Source organism: Camelus dromedarius, chromosome 7, assembly GCF_036321535.1.
Source record: "Camelus dromedarius isolate mCamDro1 chromosome 7, mCamDro1.pat, whole genome shotgun sequence".
Taxonomy (NCBI): Eukaryota; Metazoa; Chordata; class Mammalia; order Artiodactyla; family Camelidae; genus Camelus; species Camelus dromedarius.
Genome location: NC_087442.1, coordinates 826,120 through 846,305, shown reverse-complemented (window position 1 = coordinate 846,305; position 20,186 = coordinate 826,120). Strand labels below are relative to the sequence as shown.

The 20,186-nt window shown below is 58.3% G+C and overlaps 1 protein-coding gene across 2 annotated transcripts in view; it reads right to left on the bottom strand.

Moving 5' to 3' along the window:
• PTPRN2 (protein tyrosine phosphatase receptor type N2) overlaps positions 1-20,186 on the bottom strand; it is a 519,628-nt gene that overhangs the window by 84,453 nt on the left and 414,989 nt on the right. For both annotated transcript variants that reach the window (XM_064487140.1, XM_064487141.1), the window contains one exon: positions 679-873. In XM_064487140.1, the coding sequence (XP_064343210.1) occupies positions 679-873 (195 nt within the window). The remainder of the gene's footprint in view (positions 1-678; positions 874-20,186) is intronic.

Sequence of the window (20,186 nt, the reverse complement as noted above, 5' to 3'; positions counted from 1 at the left end):
CCAGTGACAGTCACTGGACAGGACACCTGCGGCCGGGGTGGGAGAGGGGTGTCCACACGGCCTTCAGAACTTCCCAGCAAGAAGGGCTGAGATAGAACAAATGCCTCTCAACAAAACCTGGCCATCGAGGGGGCACGTGCTGGGGGGGCAGGGCCACTGGGGGGGCTTCCCACTGGGAGGCTTCTGCACCGTGGCCTCCAGCAGACGCTTACGGAGCCCCGATCCTTCCCATGTCACTTTTAATTAGAAGATGCCCGTGAGTGATGTTAATTCACCTGAGGACTGGGGGCAAGGACAGGACTGCTGTCTGTTGCGTCGGGCTGGGGGGAGCCATGCACACAGCAGGCACTAACCGATGTGCACCCACCACTGGCACAGATAGCCAAGGTGTAACCCCGCACTGAGGGGTGTGCTCGGGTTCTGAGCAGAGCAGAGAGGACCCCAAGTGGCCAGTTCTCAGGTGCCCACTTGGGGAGACCTCGGTGCAGAGGGGCTTGGACGTGTGGCTGCCCTCCTCCTGCCCCTGAGCCACCTGTCAAGGTCACGTTCCCCCCACCTTACATCTGCTGTCGCAGGAATCGGGGCGTGTGAGTGGCGTGGGGCCCCGCAAGCCTCTCCCTCCTGTCCCCCCGACAGAGACGGCCAAGCCCGTCCCAGCACAGAGGACGCGCGCCTCACCAGGACCATGTGGCCGGTCGAGATGTCCATGTTGGGCTGCACAGGCTCCTCCGACCAGGACGAGGTGCTGCTCCGCGCAGAGGGGCTGGGCATCGGCCCGTCGCTGAACTGAGATGACACACTGCTGACGCGGGACGTGTGCGGGGCCTCCGGGCGCTCGGACGTGCGCACGGCCATGCGCTGCCGGCACAGCTCCTGCAAGACAGGGAGGGCGCGAGTGAGTGCCGGCGGGGGTCAGAGCTGGGTCCTGAGAGCCAAGGGGCTGGGGATTCACCTGTGACCACACACACCTGCAGATACACACACAGACAAATATGCTGGAGACACACATGCCACATGGTACACACAGGTACACACGCACAGACACACAGGTTCAGGAGAAGGTGTGCTCTGACTCAGGTGCCCTCCTCCTGTATCAGAGTGTGGGCCACGGAGGGAGGCGAGGGGTTTTGCACGATGGACGGAAACACAGACACTGGCACCAGAGTCGGGGTGTTCAGGGAAAACCCCTCTTTCTGTTCTCCTTGTTCCCTAAACTCCGCCCAAGCGGACAGGACAAAGTGAGTCTGCGGAGGATGGTGCCAGGCTGGCGGGAGACGCCCGTTTTGCTGGGCACACCGCCGGGCAGGGCTCGGGTGTCGGCGAGCTGAAGGCCCGGCCCCATGGAGAACCACAGAGCCCCTCTGGGTCCCCGCGGAGTCTCGGGCCACCTTGCACAGGGACGTTTAGCCAGCCCTCGTGGGAGGCCCGGCCGCGCCCTCGGCCCTGCAAGGCTGCCGGACGTGGGGCTCCGGCTGCCTCCCCGTCACCCCAGACTCAGCCGGATGCCCCCGACTCCGGAGCATCAGCGGTGATAGGAAGATCCCAGCCTTCCGCTGGGGCCTCCGAATAAACCACACGGAGGGAAGTCTGTCGGAGTCTGAGCCCACGAGCTGCGGACGTGCCCAGGGGCCACCCCACCTGCCCTCCAGCCCCCGGCGGCTGGGCCTCCGCGCCCTCCGTGGGCTTCCCCTCCGTCACCCGGGCTGCTGCTTTCCTCGGCACTGGAGGTCCTTGAGAAGCCACCGAGGGCGGGTGGCAGGGCCCCCGGAGCTCCCTGGGGACGCTGTGCTGGCCCTGGGGGCCTGTCCAGGTGGGAGGACGGCCTGGGTGCTTTGAGGGGCTGCTAGGCACCACCAGACGTGAACCCCCTCCCCACTAGAGCGACTGGTCACAGGGACCAGTGTGGGTGCCTGCGGGGGACCGTGGAAAGGACAAGTGAAAATGGAAAAGGGCCAACGGTGAGGTGAGGTGGGGTCTCTGACGAGAGCGTCCCACCCTCCAGTCCCTGCCCCCGTCCCTCCCTGGCCCCTCCCCCTCCCCACCCCTCCCTTCTCCTTGCCCCACCTCATCCAGCGCTCAGAATTACACGTGGTTTCTAAACAACAAATTTGTTTGAAAAACCCACCCACGTTTCCCCAGAATCTCAAAAACACAGAGCCCCAGACACAAGGAGCCAAGTCCACCTCTCACTTCCCACTAAGGCACACGGGACGTTGCTCGAATGGGCGAAACACACCAAAAACGTTTCTGCAGTAACGTCTACGGTTCAACACAGCTCACCCAGGACAGGTCTGACGGAGCTGAGGCCAAGGGAGCTCAGAGCACGTCCTCTGAGAGAGGGCTCCTCGGGGGAAGAGGATCTGAGGTGCGAGGTCTCCTCCCCGAGAAATGAAGCACCAGGCCTGCCCGGCGTCTGCCTGTGAAGCTGTTGGTGACCGCCCAGCCTGCACCCGGCCGTCCTGGCTCCCTGGGGGGAGGCCAGGCTCTGTGAGAACTTGGGCGAGCCACTCCAGGTCCCCGAGCCTGCGTGTTTCCACTGAGAAGAGGAAGTAACAAAATGGTACAGAAGAAGGAAAGGGTCCGTGAAGGTGGAGCTCCCAGCACAGTGCCTGCCGCCCCGCCCCCATCGTTGCCCAGAGCAACAGCGGAGGAGCCGCAGCGACTAAAGGAAGACAGTTCTCTGAACCAGAACCGAGTCTCGGCAGCTTGGCGAGGTCAGAGACGTTTCTAGAGGAGACGCAGGATTTCAGAGCTGGCCGACTCAGACCTCCTCATCTGACAGGTGATTAGTATCAGTTCAGAGGCGCAGCCAAGGCCACACCGGCGCCCGCTGGTCCCACCAGGGCTGGACCCAGGCCCTGCACCAGAGAGCTGAGGCTGGGTCACCGCTGAGGCCAGAGAAGAACTTCCCAGGGGTGGAGCCACGGGGGGTGAGCAGGGGGACGTGGGTCCGTGTAACCCCGCTGGCAACACCGCTGAGACCCAGCCCCCATCTGCGATCTGACCGCTCCTGGCAGTGTGACTCCGCCGTGCTGGCGCACTGTCTGGAGGTGCAAGTCTGGCTGGAGGCCCTGCCGACGGGGACGTGGCCTCTTGTGCGCATGCGGGCTGGAGCCCACCTGCACTGATGGGCTGTGAACGTGGCAGAGAACTGCGCACCTGCAGCTGGCATCTCCCTGCTGAGGCAGCCTGGCTCGTGGCCGAGCTTTCCTGGGCCGACTGGAGGCAGTCCCCTCAGTCCGCAGCTCGCTCGTCCACAGGGGTCTGCCTGCCGCCTTCCGCGAGGCTGGGGTCCGAGCTCCACCCTGTGCAGGAGTGGGCACGGGGGGCCTCTTCTCCATCTGCCACTCCTACCTCGTCTTCCGGACCTGAGGCTGGGTGGGAACAGTGCCTGGGCCACGGCACAAGGCCACGAAACTGGGGACTGTGGAGCCGGAGCGATGACAGCTGTGTGTGGGTCTCAGGTACTCTGAAGCTCACTGAGGTGTCTGATGGAATCCAGAGTCCGCCAGGCAGGGCTGGGAGAGCCAGGCTGCACACCCGCCGCGGGCAAACGCCCCCTTGGCTGCTTCCCTTGAGTTGACACAAGAAGCGTCGATCCACCGGCTTGTGACAGAGCCCGAGATCACTCACAAGTGGTTTAGTGCGACACGCCCCAGTCTGATGGGCACGCCCACCAGGAGGGGACACGCCGTCCCGCTGCCCAAGGAAGGGGCTCGGAACCCGCACATCTTCATTACCGCAGGGCTGGTTCTGCCCCGCACCACGTGCCGTCCCTCCACGTCACTGAGGACCTGAGCCGCGAGCTCTCACACCTGCCACGGCCTCTCAGCCTCCTCCCCCACCTGCTGCACAGTCACAGGACCCGGCAGGTGTCCCCAGAGAGGCAGGCAGGAGCCAAGAGATGCAGAAATCTCAGGGGAATCACCACACGACCTTTTAAACTGGTCCCTGAGGTTGATTATCCTTCGTAAATTATTTATAGAAATTCTATACGCTGTCCATTCTCTGTACTGTGACTTCAAAATTAAAAACGTCTCAGGAAAAATGAGCTTCTTTTTAGAACAGAGAAAAACAATGCAGACAGTGCCTGACTTCGCAAGGCTCTGGCCGGGGTCGGGAGACGAACTGACTGGGCCTGAAGCCCCTCGGCTCAGGGGAGCCTGTCAATCCTGTGCGCTGCTGGTCTGAGCCCCCAGCAAGCCCATCACGGGGGTTTGTCGGGGAAGCCCTTGCTCCCACACCCTCCCGCCCCCAGACTAGCAAGTGACCCCCCGGGGCCTCGGCCTGGAGCCGTGTTCCTCATTTGGAAGTGTCACTTGGTCGTAGAAAGGCGACCGCAGTCCACCCGGGGACAGGTGATGGCACGCTCTCACTGACCCCTCGGGGGGACAGAGACCCCGGGCTGGGCTCAAACACTTATTTAAAATGCACCTTCAAGTTCACAGCATTAGTTCTCATTGCAGGGCAAGGCTATCGGACCAGAGCACTCACCCGAGTTTATCGCCCTGCAATCATTACCAAACCTGCAAGGGGGCCACGCAAGACCGGACAGGACCCCCACGCCGAGGACAAGCCAAGACCAGCCTCCTATGAGTGACGTTCTGTCGAGTGAGTTTGGAACACAGGGCTGTGACCATCCGTGGAGGGCGTTTAATTTGAGCAAAGGTACCTGACAACGGCAAATACCCTGCAAAGCATGCTCTGAGGAAGACAGATACCAGCCCACTTCCGTTTTGAGCGCTTCCTGGTTTGGCAGGAAGGGCAGAATCTACACTCAGGATGCAGACTCCCTGGCTGAGGTCACGGAAACCCTGACCTGTGAACTAGAGGGGCCGGCCAAGGTGCAGACGCAGTCAAGCCGTGGTTCCCTCCAGCGGCACACACATCCTGAGCCCGGTGGAGGCTTCTGGCCAACGGTCTTCACTTTGCAGGACGAGAAGGTGCAGCACCTTCCAGCCCCTTCGTTAAAAAAGTGTTTTAAAGTGGTTGAGATGCCGGCTGACTCTGCTTTACTTAGAGCAGTGCCTGCTTCCGACCTAGGATGGCACCGCTGTAATGAACTGCCTCTGAGCACTTGGCCTGATGCCCTGGAGTTTAGAAAGACAATTACGACTTTGTGCAGCAACCCAGGGACTCGGTAACCAAGAGGCAATTAATTATGAAGGAAGAAGACAGACAGATTGAACCAGTGAATCTTTCAGCCATAGACCTACATGTGGGGTCGACCAGCCGTCCATGTAATTCGTCTCTAATGGTGCTTCCTTCCACGTCTGCAGAGCCACGGGTGCCGAGCCCAAGAACCGCACCTTCGCAGACCTGGGGTGAGCCTCTCCCAGCACCAAGAGCTCCCTGCGGCCGAGAGCTGGCGCCCTCCTCCCAGGAGTTTGGCCAGATCTGTTTGTTTTCTCATCCCAGCGCAGGAAAGGAGAAGCCAGTCTGTGTGTCAATGAACAGAAAGTTGTTTTCTGGCAGCGAAAGCGGCGATCACGTACACGGTGGGGGTGGGGGGGCACGTGCTGCTTTGGGTTTCAAGGCGTCTGTCTCTTCGGAGCTTCTGGACCCTCCCGGGAGCGGAGAAAATCACCAAGGGAAACAGACGCAAGCCATTCCAGCTCCAGGCGAGAGGGACACTCACAGCGCAACGGGGCGGACATGACCCTGGGCAAGCCCACAGCGGGACATCGATGCCTGTCCTCTCAGGAGGCAGGTCTTCCAGGGCCACCAGTGTCTCGGGAGGAGTCCCACGGAGGAAAGGAAGTCATCAGTGGTGGAGAAGACAGAGCCAGGCCAGCTCTGTGCAGCTGGGCGTCGGGGGCCCAGATCGCCCCAGTCAGAAGCCCGGCCTGGCCGCTCACGAGCTGCGTGACCCTGGACAAGTTGCCCGAGTCTCTGTGCTTCAGTGTGTCACCGGCGAAGTGGGTGTAACAGTGGAGCGGCTGCGCTGAGCTGCTGGGAGGATCCTAAGAGCGAACGGGTGACGCAGTTAACTCGGGCTGGCTCGAAGCACAATCTAGCCACCATCAGTGTCCTCCTCGTGCTGGACGCAGCCTCCCCGCAGAGCCTCCTCGTCTGCAGACGGGGGAGGACACGGGAGTCAGGACACCACACCTGAGGGGCCCCAATCCACACGGGCCACTGCCTGCTGCACTGCACCACCAAGGGCCGTGCGGAGCCCCGTCTGCCGACCACCACTGTCTTGAGCAAGAATCTCTCCGCTCCCTTCCTGGGGAAATCGGAGCTTGGAAGTTTCCGAGAAGAACGGAGCAGCATTCCCACAGCCCCTAAACTTAAATGTTCTGTCACAAAGCAACCAGACGTGTGAGGCTTGTGTCCCTCTGTTCCACCAGATCCAAACGGCGCCTCACCTGCCCGGAAAGCTAAGAGGGGCACCGACGCTCCAACAAGAAGACGGCAAACACCCATCCTGGCGCCGCTGCCTCCGACCTGTCCGGGGCCAAGGGACGTGGTGATCAGAGTCACCCCAGCAGCACACGCAGCCCCACCGGCCACCCGGAGGCCCCGAGCCTGGTCGCCCCCTGCCCGGGGCCCAGTCAGCAGAGCAGGGCAGCACCGGACGTGCTTCTACCCAAGAGCTTCCGAGTTTCAGAGGGAGTCCTTAGGGTGCGAGGACGCAGGATCAGAAAACAAGGGCACACGCCGCGTGTCGAGCCACAGTCATCCCTTTCTGCAGAACCTCAGGGCACAGGCCCTGGGCGTCTCTGCAGCATCTCGAGGTATTTTGTACGTCTTTGTAACATACTTTGCTGAGTGCGTCGACTAGGATTCTGAGGCAGAAATCCACCCACACACGTAATAACGCAAACGTCCCCTCTGCGGTTGTCGCTGCCGAGCAAGACTCACCCCGAGAGAAAAGACCCGCCGTCCCTGGATTCCGCCGAGGGAGAGACAGGCCGCCAACGGCTTGAGAAAAACCCTTTGTACCTTTCAAGGAACAACAGGAACAAAGCGGGCCCGCCGGAGAGCGCACACAAAGGCGACCGGGGTTTAGGGTTATTTGGGGACGTAATTAGTGGCAACAGGGCCAGACGAAGGAGGGGTGCACAAAGCCTGGGAGAAAGAGAAATGGGTTCATCAGGGTGTGCGGGGGCGGGGGGCAGTTACTCTGCGGACAGGACAAAACCCCGGGAACGCGCTGCTAGGGAGGGGCTCCCTGGGGCGGGGCCCGAGCCCAGCAGGGTGAAAACGGGGGCGGGGGGCAGAAGCACCCCAACCCCACGGAGGAGGAGACGGCCGTCCGCCTCGTCACGAGCAGGCGGCCACGGGGCCTGGGGGCACAGGGAGGCCCCCACAGAAGCCTGGACGTGGAGCCAACACCCTGAGAGGGCAGGGCCCCCGCGACGCCGCGGACGGAGGGGCTCCGCTCGGGGAGGGGCACAGGCTTTCGCCTTATTTTTTACTTATATTTTCTAAGTGGAGCAGGCGTGAACGGTTGTAATAAAGAAACAATACCAGGTAGGTTTAAAACACATAAAATTCTACACTCGATATGATTAAACGGGAGTGAAAGGCCTGGGGAAGGCAGAGGCCAGCACTGCCTCGTCAAGAAAAAGCACAGAAGGGACAGGAGAGCGGCGGCCGGCCGTCCTCGAGCGGCTGCGACCTGGAAGGAGCTGCCCCTCCTGGGCTGGCTGGGCTGCTGTGACCCCAGGAGCGCTGACTCACAGTTTGGTTTACGGGAGCTATTTTATGGAGATGTTCTCACCGTAAATGGCTCGTCTGATTAGTGCTGCTCTGGGAAGCGGAAACGGGCGTGGGCTGTGTGCGCTGGGTGGGCGCTCCCGGCTCCGGGGGCCCGTGCCGCCTTGGGAGAGGCTGAGGGGCGCAGGGCCATGGCCATCGCTGAGGGAGAAGCAGAGGAACCTGCCTCCCCCTCCCGAGAGGGCAGAGCCAGAGCGAAGCCCTGGGTGACCGGCTCTCATCCAGGCCAGCCCGGCACCTGTCCCCGGGGCGGAGCCTCGGTCCTCAGCCCCGCCTCCCTTTCACTGACTCGTGACACGAAGTCAGCAACGCTCGTCCCGGGACAGTCTCACCACCCCCGCCCGGCTGCTCAGCGATGCTCAGATGGCATTTACGGCTCCAAGGCGGGACAGCACACTCACGTGCGCACTCACGTGCACACCCCCCCACGGGGAGAAGCACCTCTCCAGACGGAATCCTAAGCTGGGTCCCAGAGCTTTAACTAGGGACGTGGCGCCCCCCAGCCCCTGACACCCCAACAACAGCTTCGGCTGCAAACCCATGCTCCTCTGGTCGGATGCAGCTGCGTTATTTTAATAACTCGGGTCCCACAACGTCAGTAAAGTCCCCGAGACACTCCACCACCAGCAGTGTTTACTGAGCAGCATGGAGTGATCGTTCCCATTCTGCAAATGTTTTCTCAAAATAACAGTTAAAGATACAGACACATTTTAACTAAGAAGTGAAAATGATTTTCAAGTCTCTTCGAAGTCTGGAACCGACTGCAGTCAGAGAAAACAGAGCGCCCCCCCAAGCCCCACACCCTGTCCGCGCCCTCCCTGCCGCCCTGCCCGTGCCCCCAAGCCAGGCTCCCCCAGCCGGTCCTGTCCTGGTCTCTGGCTGTCTTCATGTCAGCGAACTCTCGCCTCCCAAGCTCGAAGACAGAAGTCACTTTCTCCAGCCCCCTCATGCCCAGCACAGAACCACAGAGGCTTCAGTAGATGCCAGCTCCCTGGTGGGCATCACTGCCTGCAGCAGCCCCTGGGGGACCGAGGGCCCCCGGGCAGCAGCCGGGGTGACGCAGGAGGTGCTGCGGGGGGAGCTGGAGTCAGGTCCTGCTGCCGGAGGCGCAGACAAGGCAGCGCTGTGACGTCCTTTGGGAGCCCCGTGGACGGCTCGGAGGGGCCATCATTCTCCATGGTTGTGAAGTGCAGGAGAGCCCTCGGCCTCACAGACTCTGCGGCTGGCAGGCTGCCCAAAGGGGGGCTCAGAGGGCACATTACTGAGCGCGCCTCCTCCAGGACGCAGCTCATGCGCCCGCTGGGGCGCAAGCTGGCCCCTTCCCCAAAGCCTGTCAGTCCTCGCAGACCAGACACACACTCCTCTTCCTCACGTGCTCTGCTCCTGATAAATACCGGGGCAAATCAGGATGGAGTTGTGAAAATGGAAACGCAGGGAGGACCCACGTAGCTCCAACAAGCATCTTCTTTCTCCCCCAGACTGTTGCTAATGCGGTTTCTGTAACGACCTTTAATGCTTCAGCTGAACGCTGGAACTGGAGACGTGAGAGGAGGCGTGTCTGACCCGCAGCCCTGGCAACACTCCAGCCGACCCAGGAGGTCTCAGTCCCACCTCCAAGCCCCGCTCCCCAAGCCGGGCCACCAGCGATGGGCAAATAAAGCAATAAACACGATCCGAAGCCTCCTGGACTCCTGCAGCTGACGACTCACCGACCTTGACGCTTCAAGGGTTCCCCAAGTCAGACGTCCTGGCTCAATTCGGGCGAAGGAGGTCTGCGCAGCCCCACCTGTGTGCCAGGGCCGTCCAGGCTGGCACGCAGGCGGTTGGAAGCAGCCACGCCAGGTAGAGACAGATGCCCACCTCCTCAGAGCAGCCTGGGCTGGACATGGACTGAGTTCTACCGGAAGTTCTGGTCGCCTTCCTAACCCTCGTCTTGCTCAAGAGACAAGGAGTCCTCACCACCCGTCCTCACTGCCATCGTCACTGTGTCCTCATCCACCACCCTCAGCACTCGCAGAGCGCCTCCTCTGTGCCGGGTGCCGCCCCGCACGCTGGCAGTCACGGCTGATGGTTTCACGGGGGCTGTAAAGCACCCCCCACCCCCAGCTCTTCCCACACCGATACCTTAGTTCAACGTGTTGACGAGGTTTCACGGAGCATGGGAAGGGCCCCCCCTGGTGCTGCGTGTTTACCCCACAGACCTGGCACTTCAGAAACGCCTCCTCTGGAGGGAAGGCACAGTGGGGACGGCGAGCCTGGCCCCCAGCCCAGGTCTCTCTCAGCCACAGCCATCGCTCCTGATGCGAAGGGCAATGCAAGGGTGGCAGCAGGGTTCGACGGGAGGGCCCTGTGCCGGGCCGGGAGGCGGGCGGAGAGGGGGTCTGGGCCAGCTGACAGATGGGTTGCTCTGTGGATAAAGCAGGGCTGGAGGGCTTTCAGGGTGGGAAGCGAGGGCTGCACAAAGGCCCAGAGACAGGGGCGCACAGGGGACCTCCCTGGGCTGAGGAGGAGCCGGCCAGGAGCACAAAAGGGATTCACAGTCCCACTCTGCATCCAGCGCCTATCAGGCCAAAGGGCAGAGCCCGGGTGGGGGCGGGGCGGTGGCGTCACGGAAGCAGCTGTCCCTCTGGTCTCAGAAATGGCACGTCACGGGGCCCAGTTCCTCCTCGGAGATCTGCTGGGAACTGCAACCGGCTGTGGGGCACAGGGATCTCTGACAACGGGTCTGGTGGCTCTGTTGCTGACACGCTGGTGGCCGCGGCCAAGTCACTCCTGGTCTGTCTCTGCTCCATTTCTGCAGCCGAGCAGGGCAGGCTCTGCCCTCTGAGCCTGCGGGAGCTTCTGAAAGCCGCCACCTCCCGCCCAGAGGGAGTGGGGCGGAGCTCCCACGGGACATGGGCATCTGCATCGGCCTTCGAGTCAAGCCAGCTAGGGGGTGTCCTGCATCTCAGGCCGGAGGGGCTGTGGGATGCGAACTTTGAGGGCTGGGAGGAGGTGCCCGGAGAGGATCAGAGAGCAAGCGGATACCTGGGACGCTGCTGGCCGGGGAACAAGGGCCATTTGTCACATGCAGGGCCCCAGCTCTGTTTGCTGCCCCGCTTGGAGTTGATTTGAAACCTGCAGACTCAAGATGTACCAAAGAAACCCACCTCTGGACGAGGGGCTCCCAGGAGCTGCGGAGCCAGAGCAGAATTAAAACGCCCGTGTCACCGCCATCACTGGGAAACGCGGGGTCCAAGGTCAGAAGAGACACAGTTCCACAGCGGCTGGGGTTTTTGCCCAGTTTTCCCCCTTACATTTCAATTTCAAATTTTGGGGCCACTTAACTCAGTATTTTTCTTCTCTTTGAATGTGGCAGAGGATGAGGAAGCCGGGGTGGGGGGAGAAAGTCCTGCAACACGGGGACTAGGCATGACTCCGCTCCAGCGGATTGCTGCGTTTCACACACGAGTCTGTGTTTTGGCTCCTCCCGCAGGAGCACCTCAGGCTCCGGTCACAGGGCGTGTGTTGCGCGTTTATGGGAGAGCTGATGCTGGGAACACTCCCCTCCTGGTTATTCCCTGGCTTCACTGTCTTTACAAAAAAAATGCAAATGATAAAGTGCTTACCTATAAAGCAAATCCAAAATTTTAAACTTTAATTAGAGGGTTTACACGTAGCTTCACATTGACATTAACACCCTGCGTGCACGAATAACCCAGTAGCTACCACATAAACTCTCCTACCTGACTTGCGATTGAACGTCACAAAGTCAACCCAAGGGTAAACCTGACTGCCTGTCCCTCCCTCCCTTCAACACCACGGAGCTGTGCGTGTTAAAACATCTGGCCTTACTTGCTAATGTAATCACTTGGATATTCTCCAAATAACCCTAAACACAGACACACACACACAGAGACCTAATTTTGACGCCTGCTTTATTTTTCATGCTCACAAGTCTGAAGAGAATACTTTTTCACAACTGTCGCCGTCCGCACCGGAGAGCCTCCAGTGAGTGTCTCGCTCTTGCTGACAGAAAAACGACCTCCCCAGATTCCCAAAGAAGAACACCCCAGTGCAGACTTAAGAACAGCTAGTTCGACGCAGAAGAGAAACGCTGTTCCGTGGTGTCTCTCACCGTGGCTTGACCCTCCTGAAGAACGACGAAGGCCGGCACAGACTGATCTAGCACAAGTAAGAGGACTCTCTGCCTGGTTCCTGGAATTCCCTCCGTTTCGTCTGTGCATTCCAAGACCCTCCCAGACCTGGGCTCAGCCCTTCCCAAACGTCTCTCTCTCCTCAGCGTGAGCTTCAGCTCCAAGAAGACTTCCCCATCTGCCGCCCAGACTTACGGCGTCATGGGCTCCATCTTCTCCCGGGCACCTGCCTGCGTCTCTCCCCCTCTGAGCCCCCTTCCCCAGCTCCTCTGGGAAGCCCCCCCGACCTTCCCAGGCTCCCTGTGGGCCACCACAGAGCTGCCTGTCTCAGGCACGTCCTTAACACCAGTGCGAACCGGCCCGACATTCACACTCTGATGAGATGTAAAGTTCTCTTGTCCCCGCTGTTTCAGAAAATGTGACTCTATCGTTATGAGAAATAAGCTTTCTAGAAAAAAGATGTTCTGGAAGAGTTCTCAGTTCAGCTGCGCAGCCTTCCCAAGGCTCTCTGAGGTGTCTGTACCTCAAGGGTGACCCACGCGCCGACAGGGACGCAGTGTTTGGGAGCCACACACGGGCCAGGCCCTCAAGCAGAACTCCGCGCCCAGAGCAGCTGCCGGCCAGGGCTGGGAAGACGAGGGGCGGCCACGGGCTGGGAGCCACGGAGAACTCCAAGCCCAAAGGGGCCTGGGGCCCTGGGGAGGGTGACGCCAGCGCCCAGTGTCCCTGGGCAGGAGGCAGCCGCCGGGCCGACTGCTCTGTGTCAGGGACTTGTGCTGGGGCCCGTCTTCCTCTGTCACGTCCCTGAATGTGCCTCCTCTGACATTTGGAAACTGCTGTCCCCTGCCGATTCCCCTGGGTTTGACTGCATTTGCCTTCCTAGCACTCTCTCCCCTCGAAATACACAGCTCCTATGTACCTCTGACAGCCCGAGCCACCCCCGAGTGGCCGTTCCTCACTCTGCCACCTGCTGTAACCTCTCCTCTTCGATGCCGGGTACGTGTTGGGTTAAGAGCTGGGCTTGGCCATTCTTGACAGGCTAATGCATTTCACTGCAGATAACGCCACTCAGCATGGAGACGTCCTCCGGTGCCCACCGAGGGCGCGTCAGAGTGGACGACCTTGGGGCCAGCACGAGCCTCCCGCTGCGGGTGCTGTGCGGGCCCGCGGGGTCTGCTCACAGCCGCCAGACGGAGGCTGTCCCCGGGGGAGGCGGCATGCAGAGAGCTGGGCTCTGGTTGAAGAGGGCCCTGCATGGCCACCCCGGCCTCTCCATAGAGACACGACCCCCCCCCCCCCACCACAAGAAGGGTGCCCGGGGCTGTTGCACTCGGTGTGGACCACCGCTGCCACTTCTGTGGGCCCTCCGACAGCCTGCCCTGGAGAAGTCCTGCTCCCTCTCCCACCGTGGCTGTTTTGGTCTAAATCCCTATTTAATCCATCTTTCACACTTCCCTTTACTCTCTCAAGCTTCTCCCCACACACACCTGATGTCAGGGCGGCTTCGCCTCTCTGAGAAGCAGTCCCCTTGCAGCCGGTCCCCAAGCGCACCTGCCCACACAGCCGCCACATTTCTCTCATCCCAGGACCGCCCGAGCCCAGCCCTGGTGTGACAGGAGAGACACACGTCCTGGGTGGGGTGGGTGAGGGGACTGGAGGTGGCCCAGGCCCCAATCTACACACCGGGTCCATCTTCCTCCAGAGACCAACTGAGGGCTGACTTGACTGAATTCTGGCCCTGGACGGACGGTGAAGAAGACACCCTTCCTGGAAGTCACAGTGTCGCCGGAACTCTGTCTTCACACCCGCACCTCCCCAGACGCCTTCCTCAGAGTGTCCTCAACTTTACACAACAGTCTAGATCTCCGGCTTCTCTAGGAGTATGCTGCTTTCTCTGCAGACTGGATGCCCCAAGTTTTGCTTGAGAAAATGTGCCCAGGTCTCTGGATCAGGGCCCAAGGCTGAGAGCACCCCCACAAAGGCAGGTGAGTAAGAAACACACACAGGGGGCCCAGAGCCAAGCCGTCCAGATGAGCCCCCACAACAAAGACCGCTGGGAGCCCGTGATCCCCACAAGCAGACAGAATTTCGAACTGAAATGAGCCAACACCCCCACGACCTTCTCTGAACTCCAAGAGCGCCGTGAAGGGCACCCAGCCCTTTCCTGCCTGTGTTGTGGCGAGGAGGGCAGGGCTGTGAGAGGTGCCAGGCCCAGGCTCTGGCTGGTGCCATCAGGACAGGGGGCTTCGCGGGCTCTTCCATGGGTCCAAATAGCGGGAAAGAAAGAGTTAACAAGTAAAAAGCACAGCAAGAGGGAAAGAGACTCAGAAGGAAGAATGTTGGGGGAGACTAAGGGCCTTGTCCACGGAGCCACTGTCAGCGCCACGTGTCAGGGGGTGACTAAAGCCTTGTCCACGGAGCCACTGTCAGCGCCACGTGTCAGGGGGGTGACTAAAGCCTTGCCCACGGAGCCACTGTCAGCGCCACATGTGGGGGAGACTAAAGCCTTGTCCACGGAGCCACTGTCAGCGCCACGTGTCAGGGGGAGACTAAAGCCTTGTCCATGGAGCCACTGTCAGTGCCACATGTGGGGGAGACTAAAGCCTTGTCCACGGAGCCACTGCCAGTGCCACATGTGGGGGAGACTAAAGCCTTGTCCATGGAGCCACTGCCAGCCCCAGGGAGAGCTGAAATCCTCAGAGGACACCGTGGTCCTTGGTGCCGATGCCCGGGCTTGGAAGGCTGCCTGGGATCTTGGGAGCGGTCCTTGCATGGTCCCTGCAGCCGCTCCCAGCTTTCCTGCCTCCGGTCCCTGCTCCCTAGGCCTGTCCTGGTGGAGTCTGTCGCCCAGTGGTGAGGACCCCCAGTGCCTGAGTCCATCCTCTTGCCTGGAATGTCTGTCCCCCCATCTACCCGCAGGTCCCTCCTTTCCGGGGACCCCATGCAGCCTCCATCCACCTGTGGGCTCAGGGCTCCTCCCTGTGACCCTGAACCCATCTGATTTCCGCACCACACTAGCCACCTCTTCACCATCGCTGGCTTCTTGTGCTGCTCACTGGGCTTCACGTGGTTTTATGGCAAACGCCTTGGCTACTTGAAATTATCAAAAGCAGAGACGTGGTGTCAGTCTTTCCTCAGTCTCCTGCAGCGCCTGTCACCACGAGGAGGGGGGGGGGGAGGGGCCACCAGAGCTTGAGACCAGAGAAGGTCCTGTCCCATCTGCTGAGGGTCCCCAGCCAGCGGGCCCACTCTCTGGGCATCTGGGGCTGAAATGCCCAGTTCAGCTCTGCCCCCTCCCCCGCAGGCCGTAGGCCGGGGACAAGTCACACCTTCTCCCATGCCCTTTCTCCACGTGTATAAGGAGGCCCTGACTGCTGGGAGTGGCCATATGGTGTGGCCAGGCAAGGCTTTCAAAGCCCCTTTGTGGGCATCATTCACAGGAGCTGGTGGCTGAGGATGAGGGCACCAGGGCGGGGGGCTCAGAGAGCCTTCCTGGGTGCAGGGCGCCATCAGACGCGCCCCTCTGGCTTTGGCAGGATGGAATTGCTCTCTGACTCAGACAGTGAGCCGGGCAAGCAGACTAGAACATGCCCTGGACGGAAGCAGAGTAAATGGGGCACCTGCCCTGCCCACCTCCCACACCGCCCTCACCTGGCAGCCGTGTGAGCACACGGAGCTCCCGCTCAGGGACATGTGCTCCCTTTGGGTCACTCTAGGACAAGACGAGAGAACCCAGGAGAAGCCCCCGGCACAGACACAGAAGAGGGAAGACGCTTCCCAGCTTCCTGGCCTTCCTTGAGAAACAGGTCTTCACGTCAAACCCAGATGCACGGCCACACCACGAAAACGCAAACAGATCAGCGCAAGTAACTCAGCATCCGGAGGAAGCCATGGACTCCAGGCCTCGGGCTTCTCAGCATTAGACGTTCCAATCTTTTATTTTCCAAATATCTCACTGAGTGGCCTGTTATTTTTTATTAAGTCTGAACTAATTGTCTCTGTCTGATCGGGGGAGTGCCTGGCTATATTAGGGTGGCAACATGTTTCCTTTGTATGCTTAGCCATTTCCCTGGCAATCGTTCCAGACTTCAGCCTCCCCTGGAAGATCTATTTCCAAATCTCAGGAGCTATTTTTGAGGAAACACGTTGTACAGAAACCAGAGAACGAGAGAGTCGTTGTTGCTTTTGGAAACTGCGTGCTGGAAAATTTAAGATTTAGGAGGAAAACATGCTACAAATTCACGTCTTCCAGAAACATGCTCGGACCCAGAGTGGAAAGATCTCTGGAAGGTTCAGCCGAGCTTGTCGGCTCTGATACTGATCACCTGACACCAAACGCACATGCGAAAAGCAGGCCCGGACACCCCCAGGGCTGATGGGTCCCTTCGCTCCCCTCACTGAAAAGGTGAGCAAGTTTTCCTGGGTTCTCCCAAGGCTGCCTCTAGGAGCACCCCCCGGATAGCAACGTGGCACTGACTGTGTGTAGGGGAGCCCAGGCCTGTTCTGGGGTCACAGAGCACAGGAAGGCCACCTGGCTGCTACCTGACCAGACGGAACACGCACACCTGCAAAAGCAGCCGGAACCTGGAGAGTTTCCACGGAAGTCCACCTGCAGACACTGGTGCTGTCAGCTCCTCCCGCAAAGGCAGAATCTGCACAACTCTAACCCAGCTCTCCAGCTTGACGAGGTGGCAGCACACGGAGACGGTGCTGAGTAGCATTTTAGGGCAGCGTTTCATTTTTAAAACAGGATAGATTCTGCTTACTGGAAACTCGCCAAAAAAAAAAATTCTTCTGATTTGAAAATTTAAACATAAAGCAAAGCAAAGGCCCTCTAAGACACACAGCCGACCAAGACAGGAAGGGCCGGCGTGCGAACCTGCGGTGGGATCAACGAAGCCGCAAGCGATGTCACAGGTTTTCACCCAAATCGGGAAACGTTTCTGCGACCAGCGATACACCAAGCAGAGAAGAGTCAATGCAGCCAGGAGAAGGCCCCCTAATTCAAAAGCCAGGAGCAAAGCCAGCCTGGGGCACGTCCCCGTGGCCAGCCCAGCCCTCCTGGCTCGCAGGTGAGCGGTCAGGCGCTGGAGCATCGGAGCAGCAGCTTCCAGCAATGGCAGGGGCGCTGGGTGGCTGTTTACAGGTCCCGCACCCACCGCCGCCCCTCCTCCAGGTCTGGTTCCAGAGCCTCCAAAAACAAGGGAGCCCGCTGGGTATTGTGGAATAAACTATCAAAAGAGGCCCTGCTGAAAATTCCGCAGCAGCCTCTGCCCCGGCGCGGGAAGGGAGAGGGGCCGGCAGGATGCGCGAGTTGCTGCTCTGAGATGATCAAAGCCTCAGAGACACGCACGCAACATTCAAAGAGACTCGGAGAGGAAAAGGCGGGGAACGTCTTCTAACCATCTAACGACTTGTTTCTGCACAGTTTTGCCCAATCACCTTCCGCAGAAGTGGGACACCTCCCGGCAAACGTGCACAGCGCGCTGCTCACCCAGCACCACAGCCCGGTGCGCACGCGCCACCTCCGTGCGCGCTCACGAGTGCAGGTAACACGGATGCGGCATGACACGCCAACTGGGGGGAGAAAGACCAAAAGCAAAGAACCTGGCTTTTTCAATAATGAAGTACAGGTTTAATCCAAACATATTATGTTTATCTGTTTAGGAGGAAAAAATAACATTCACTAAAGCAATGGGGGGAAAGTTTGGTGGCGGTATTCCATTGAAACATGAGCTTTAAAAATGGGTTTCAGTTCTTCAGAAAGTTAACACACCTGACCCTGGCACGTGTGAGCTAGCTGAACGTCCACAGGTAACCTGGCGAGACTGGCGGCTCCTTAAGTGCTAAAGTGCAAGCGTCTACCCAGGGAGCTCTGATTCCCCAGTAGGCGAAGCAGACAAAACCCGCACACGCACACGTGTAAACCAAGAAATCTTTGAAATGCTAGCTCTGTCTCTGAAGTAGTTCTATTTTAAGGGAGAAACGGAAAAAGGTGTAAACACGTTTGCATGAGAAGCTAATACTGCAAACTGCTCACTGTGTTGAAACAACTTAAGGAAAGCCCGCTATTAGGAGGGTTCCGTGGGCCCGCGGCCCCTCACCCCACACCGCCGACCACGCACACGCCGGGGGCCCGCGGCCCCCACACCCCACACCGCCGACCACGCACACGCCAGGGGCCTGCACGCACGGCCGGCGACTTCAGGGCGCGGACATTAGCAGGCGCACATCTAAGGGCTAAGTCGACCCATGCTTCATGAAGGGTCAACCAGAGGAGGCCTTCCCGCTAGAAGAGTCTTGCAACGACACCACTGCTGTGCCATGTAACTGGGACACGCGGGTCCTCTGCTGACTCTCTGGGAAGAAGGCGTCGGTCCGTTCTCCAGAACACCAGCCCCGAGCCTCCCTCTCCACCGACTCTCCCCGTGTAAGAATGTTAGTTCTGTCTTTAAAGGGTGACCTCGGACTCTGATGTCAGTGAAACTATGACTCTGCACCCACCGTTCTGTCATCTCTAGGTCACTTAACTTCTACCCCAACTTACACAGAAACCTTTATAAAATGAATGGAATATTTCCATCACATCTCCATAAAAGGAAGAAAGCATCGTATCAAGTTGCTCGGTCTTCCTCGTGGCCAGTGCTGAGAAGGGTGACGAGGTCTGTCTGCAAACTCCCTGCGTCACAGAGTTAGCAAAGTGCAGAAGTTCGATGTCTTGAAATGAAGCATTGAAGCAACTAGATACTATTCCCCAAATTGTTATTTTACATTTGAAATACTCAAAAAAACTCTTCAGACAGACTTTTAAACTTGGGTCTGTGGCAGCTCTAGAAAGGTCCTGGCACGTCAGTGAACTGATACCTGCTCCGTCTGCGCACGTGAACCCCTGTACGTGGAACTATCCTTTCACCCTCCTTAACCCATGACTCAGCTAAATTTAGACCTAAAACTCGTGAAACCCCCATCTCCACTCGCTGAGTGTGCCCCGCTCAGCCAAGCCAAAATAACACAGCAGCCCGGAGCCACCATGCTCTCACCAGGGGACAGTCCTCTCTGACGCCGCAAACCTCCACATCTAGTCAAGCAGCACCCCCAAAGGTCTTCTGCGCTGATTTCAAAATGCAGCCCACCAGAAAATCTTTACAACAGTCTCATTTCCAAATTTCCATGCATATTTTTAAAGGAAAAGTTTTTTTTCCCCTGTACTTTCTCCCTTTCTTATTAGTCTGGATTGAAGAAAAGCACACATTTCATTTATTGTCTAGATTACAGATTCTTATTAAACAAACCAGAGCTCATTATAAAATCAATATCAACTTAGCCACCGTGCCCCCAGGAGGGACAGCGTAAAGGTCACTCCAAGAAATTCAAACAGTTTTCCTGCTGGAAGGGCATGATTTTAATTACAGATACTATTAATTAGAGCTGTCACGGGGAAGCTTTTTTTTTCCTGTTAATTATCACAAACTCAGTTCTAAGTACGCATTTGCAACATGCACTTTTGTCAGAATGAGCCGTTTCTGCATGCAAGTCCAACCTTCCCTTTCTATCAATATTTTATATTCGAATTTCAAAGTGTATCAAAGGATGCTATGCTTTCTAAAAACCTACCCCCGTATGATCTCCCATCTCTTGCACACGGAACAGAACTGGTGTGATAATTTATTTATGTCCTGGCACAGACGTGGCCCAGAAGACCCGGCATCCTGCACTGATGGTCCCTGCTCAATAGGATTTCTGGGTACATTCTTACTAGTTTATGTGACATTTTTCCCAGGCTTCTTCTTCAAACGTGATTTTTCTTTTGCTTTGAAGCTAAGCTCACTCTGCGACTGAAATGCCATCTCCCACACATTTGAAAGCTGCTGTTTCTTTATAAGAAAAGATCATACTGGCCAGGCTTGTGACTTCCTCCAGAAAACTAGAGTTTTCTTTGTTCAACACCACCACCAAGAATTTTGAAACACGAAAAAAAATGCTCTCTCCTGGTCTATTTTAAGCAGAGCAATTTTATAAATATAGCCCAGCTCCTTATGTGAGACAGGGTCAGGGTGGCTCTCAGACAACTCCTGGAGGGCACCTCTCACAACACCTGGGGGGCAGGTTCTAGAAAGAGCTTGAGCCCCCCTCCCCCAGTGGTGTACTGGGATGACAGAATGATAATATTTAACTTAGATGTGACTGTCAGACATGATGCATTATTTACATAACATATTCCACATCATAATCATGTGACTTGCGAAAACAAAGAATCTACTCCAATGGGAGAAAATCTTCTACAAAATATACTGACTGAACTTTAAAAATGGTGATTAATGTTCTTGG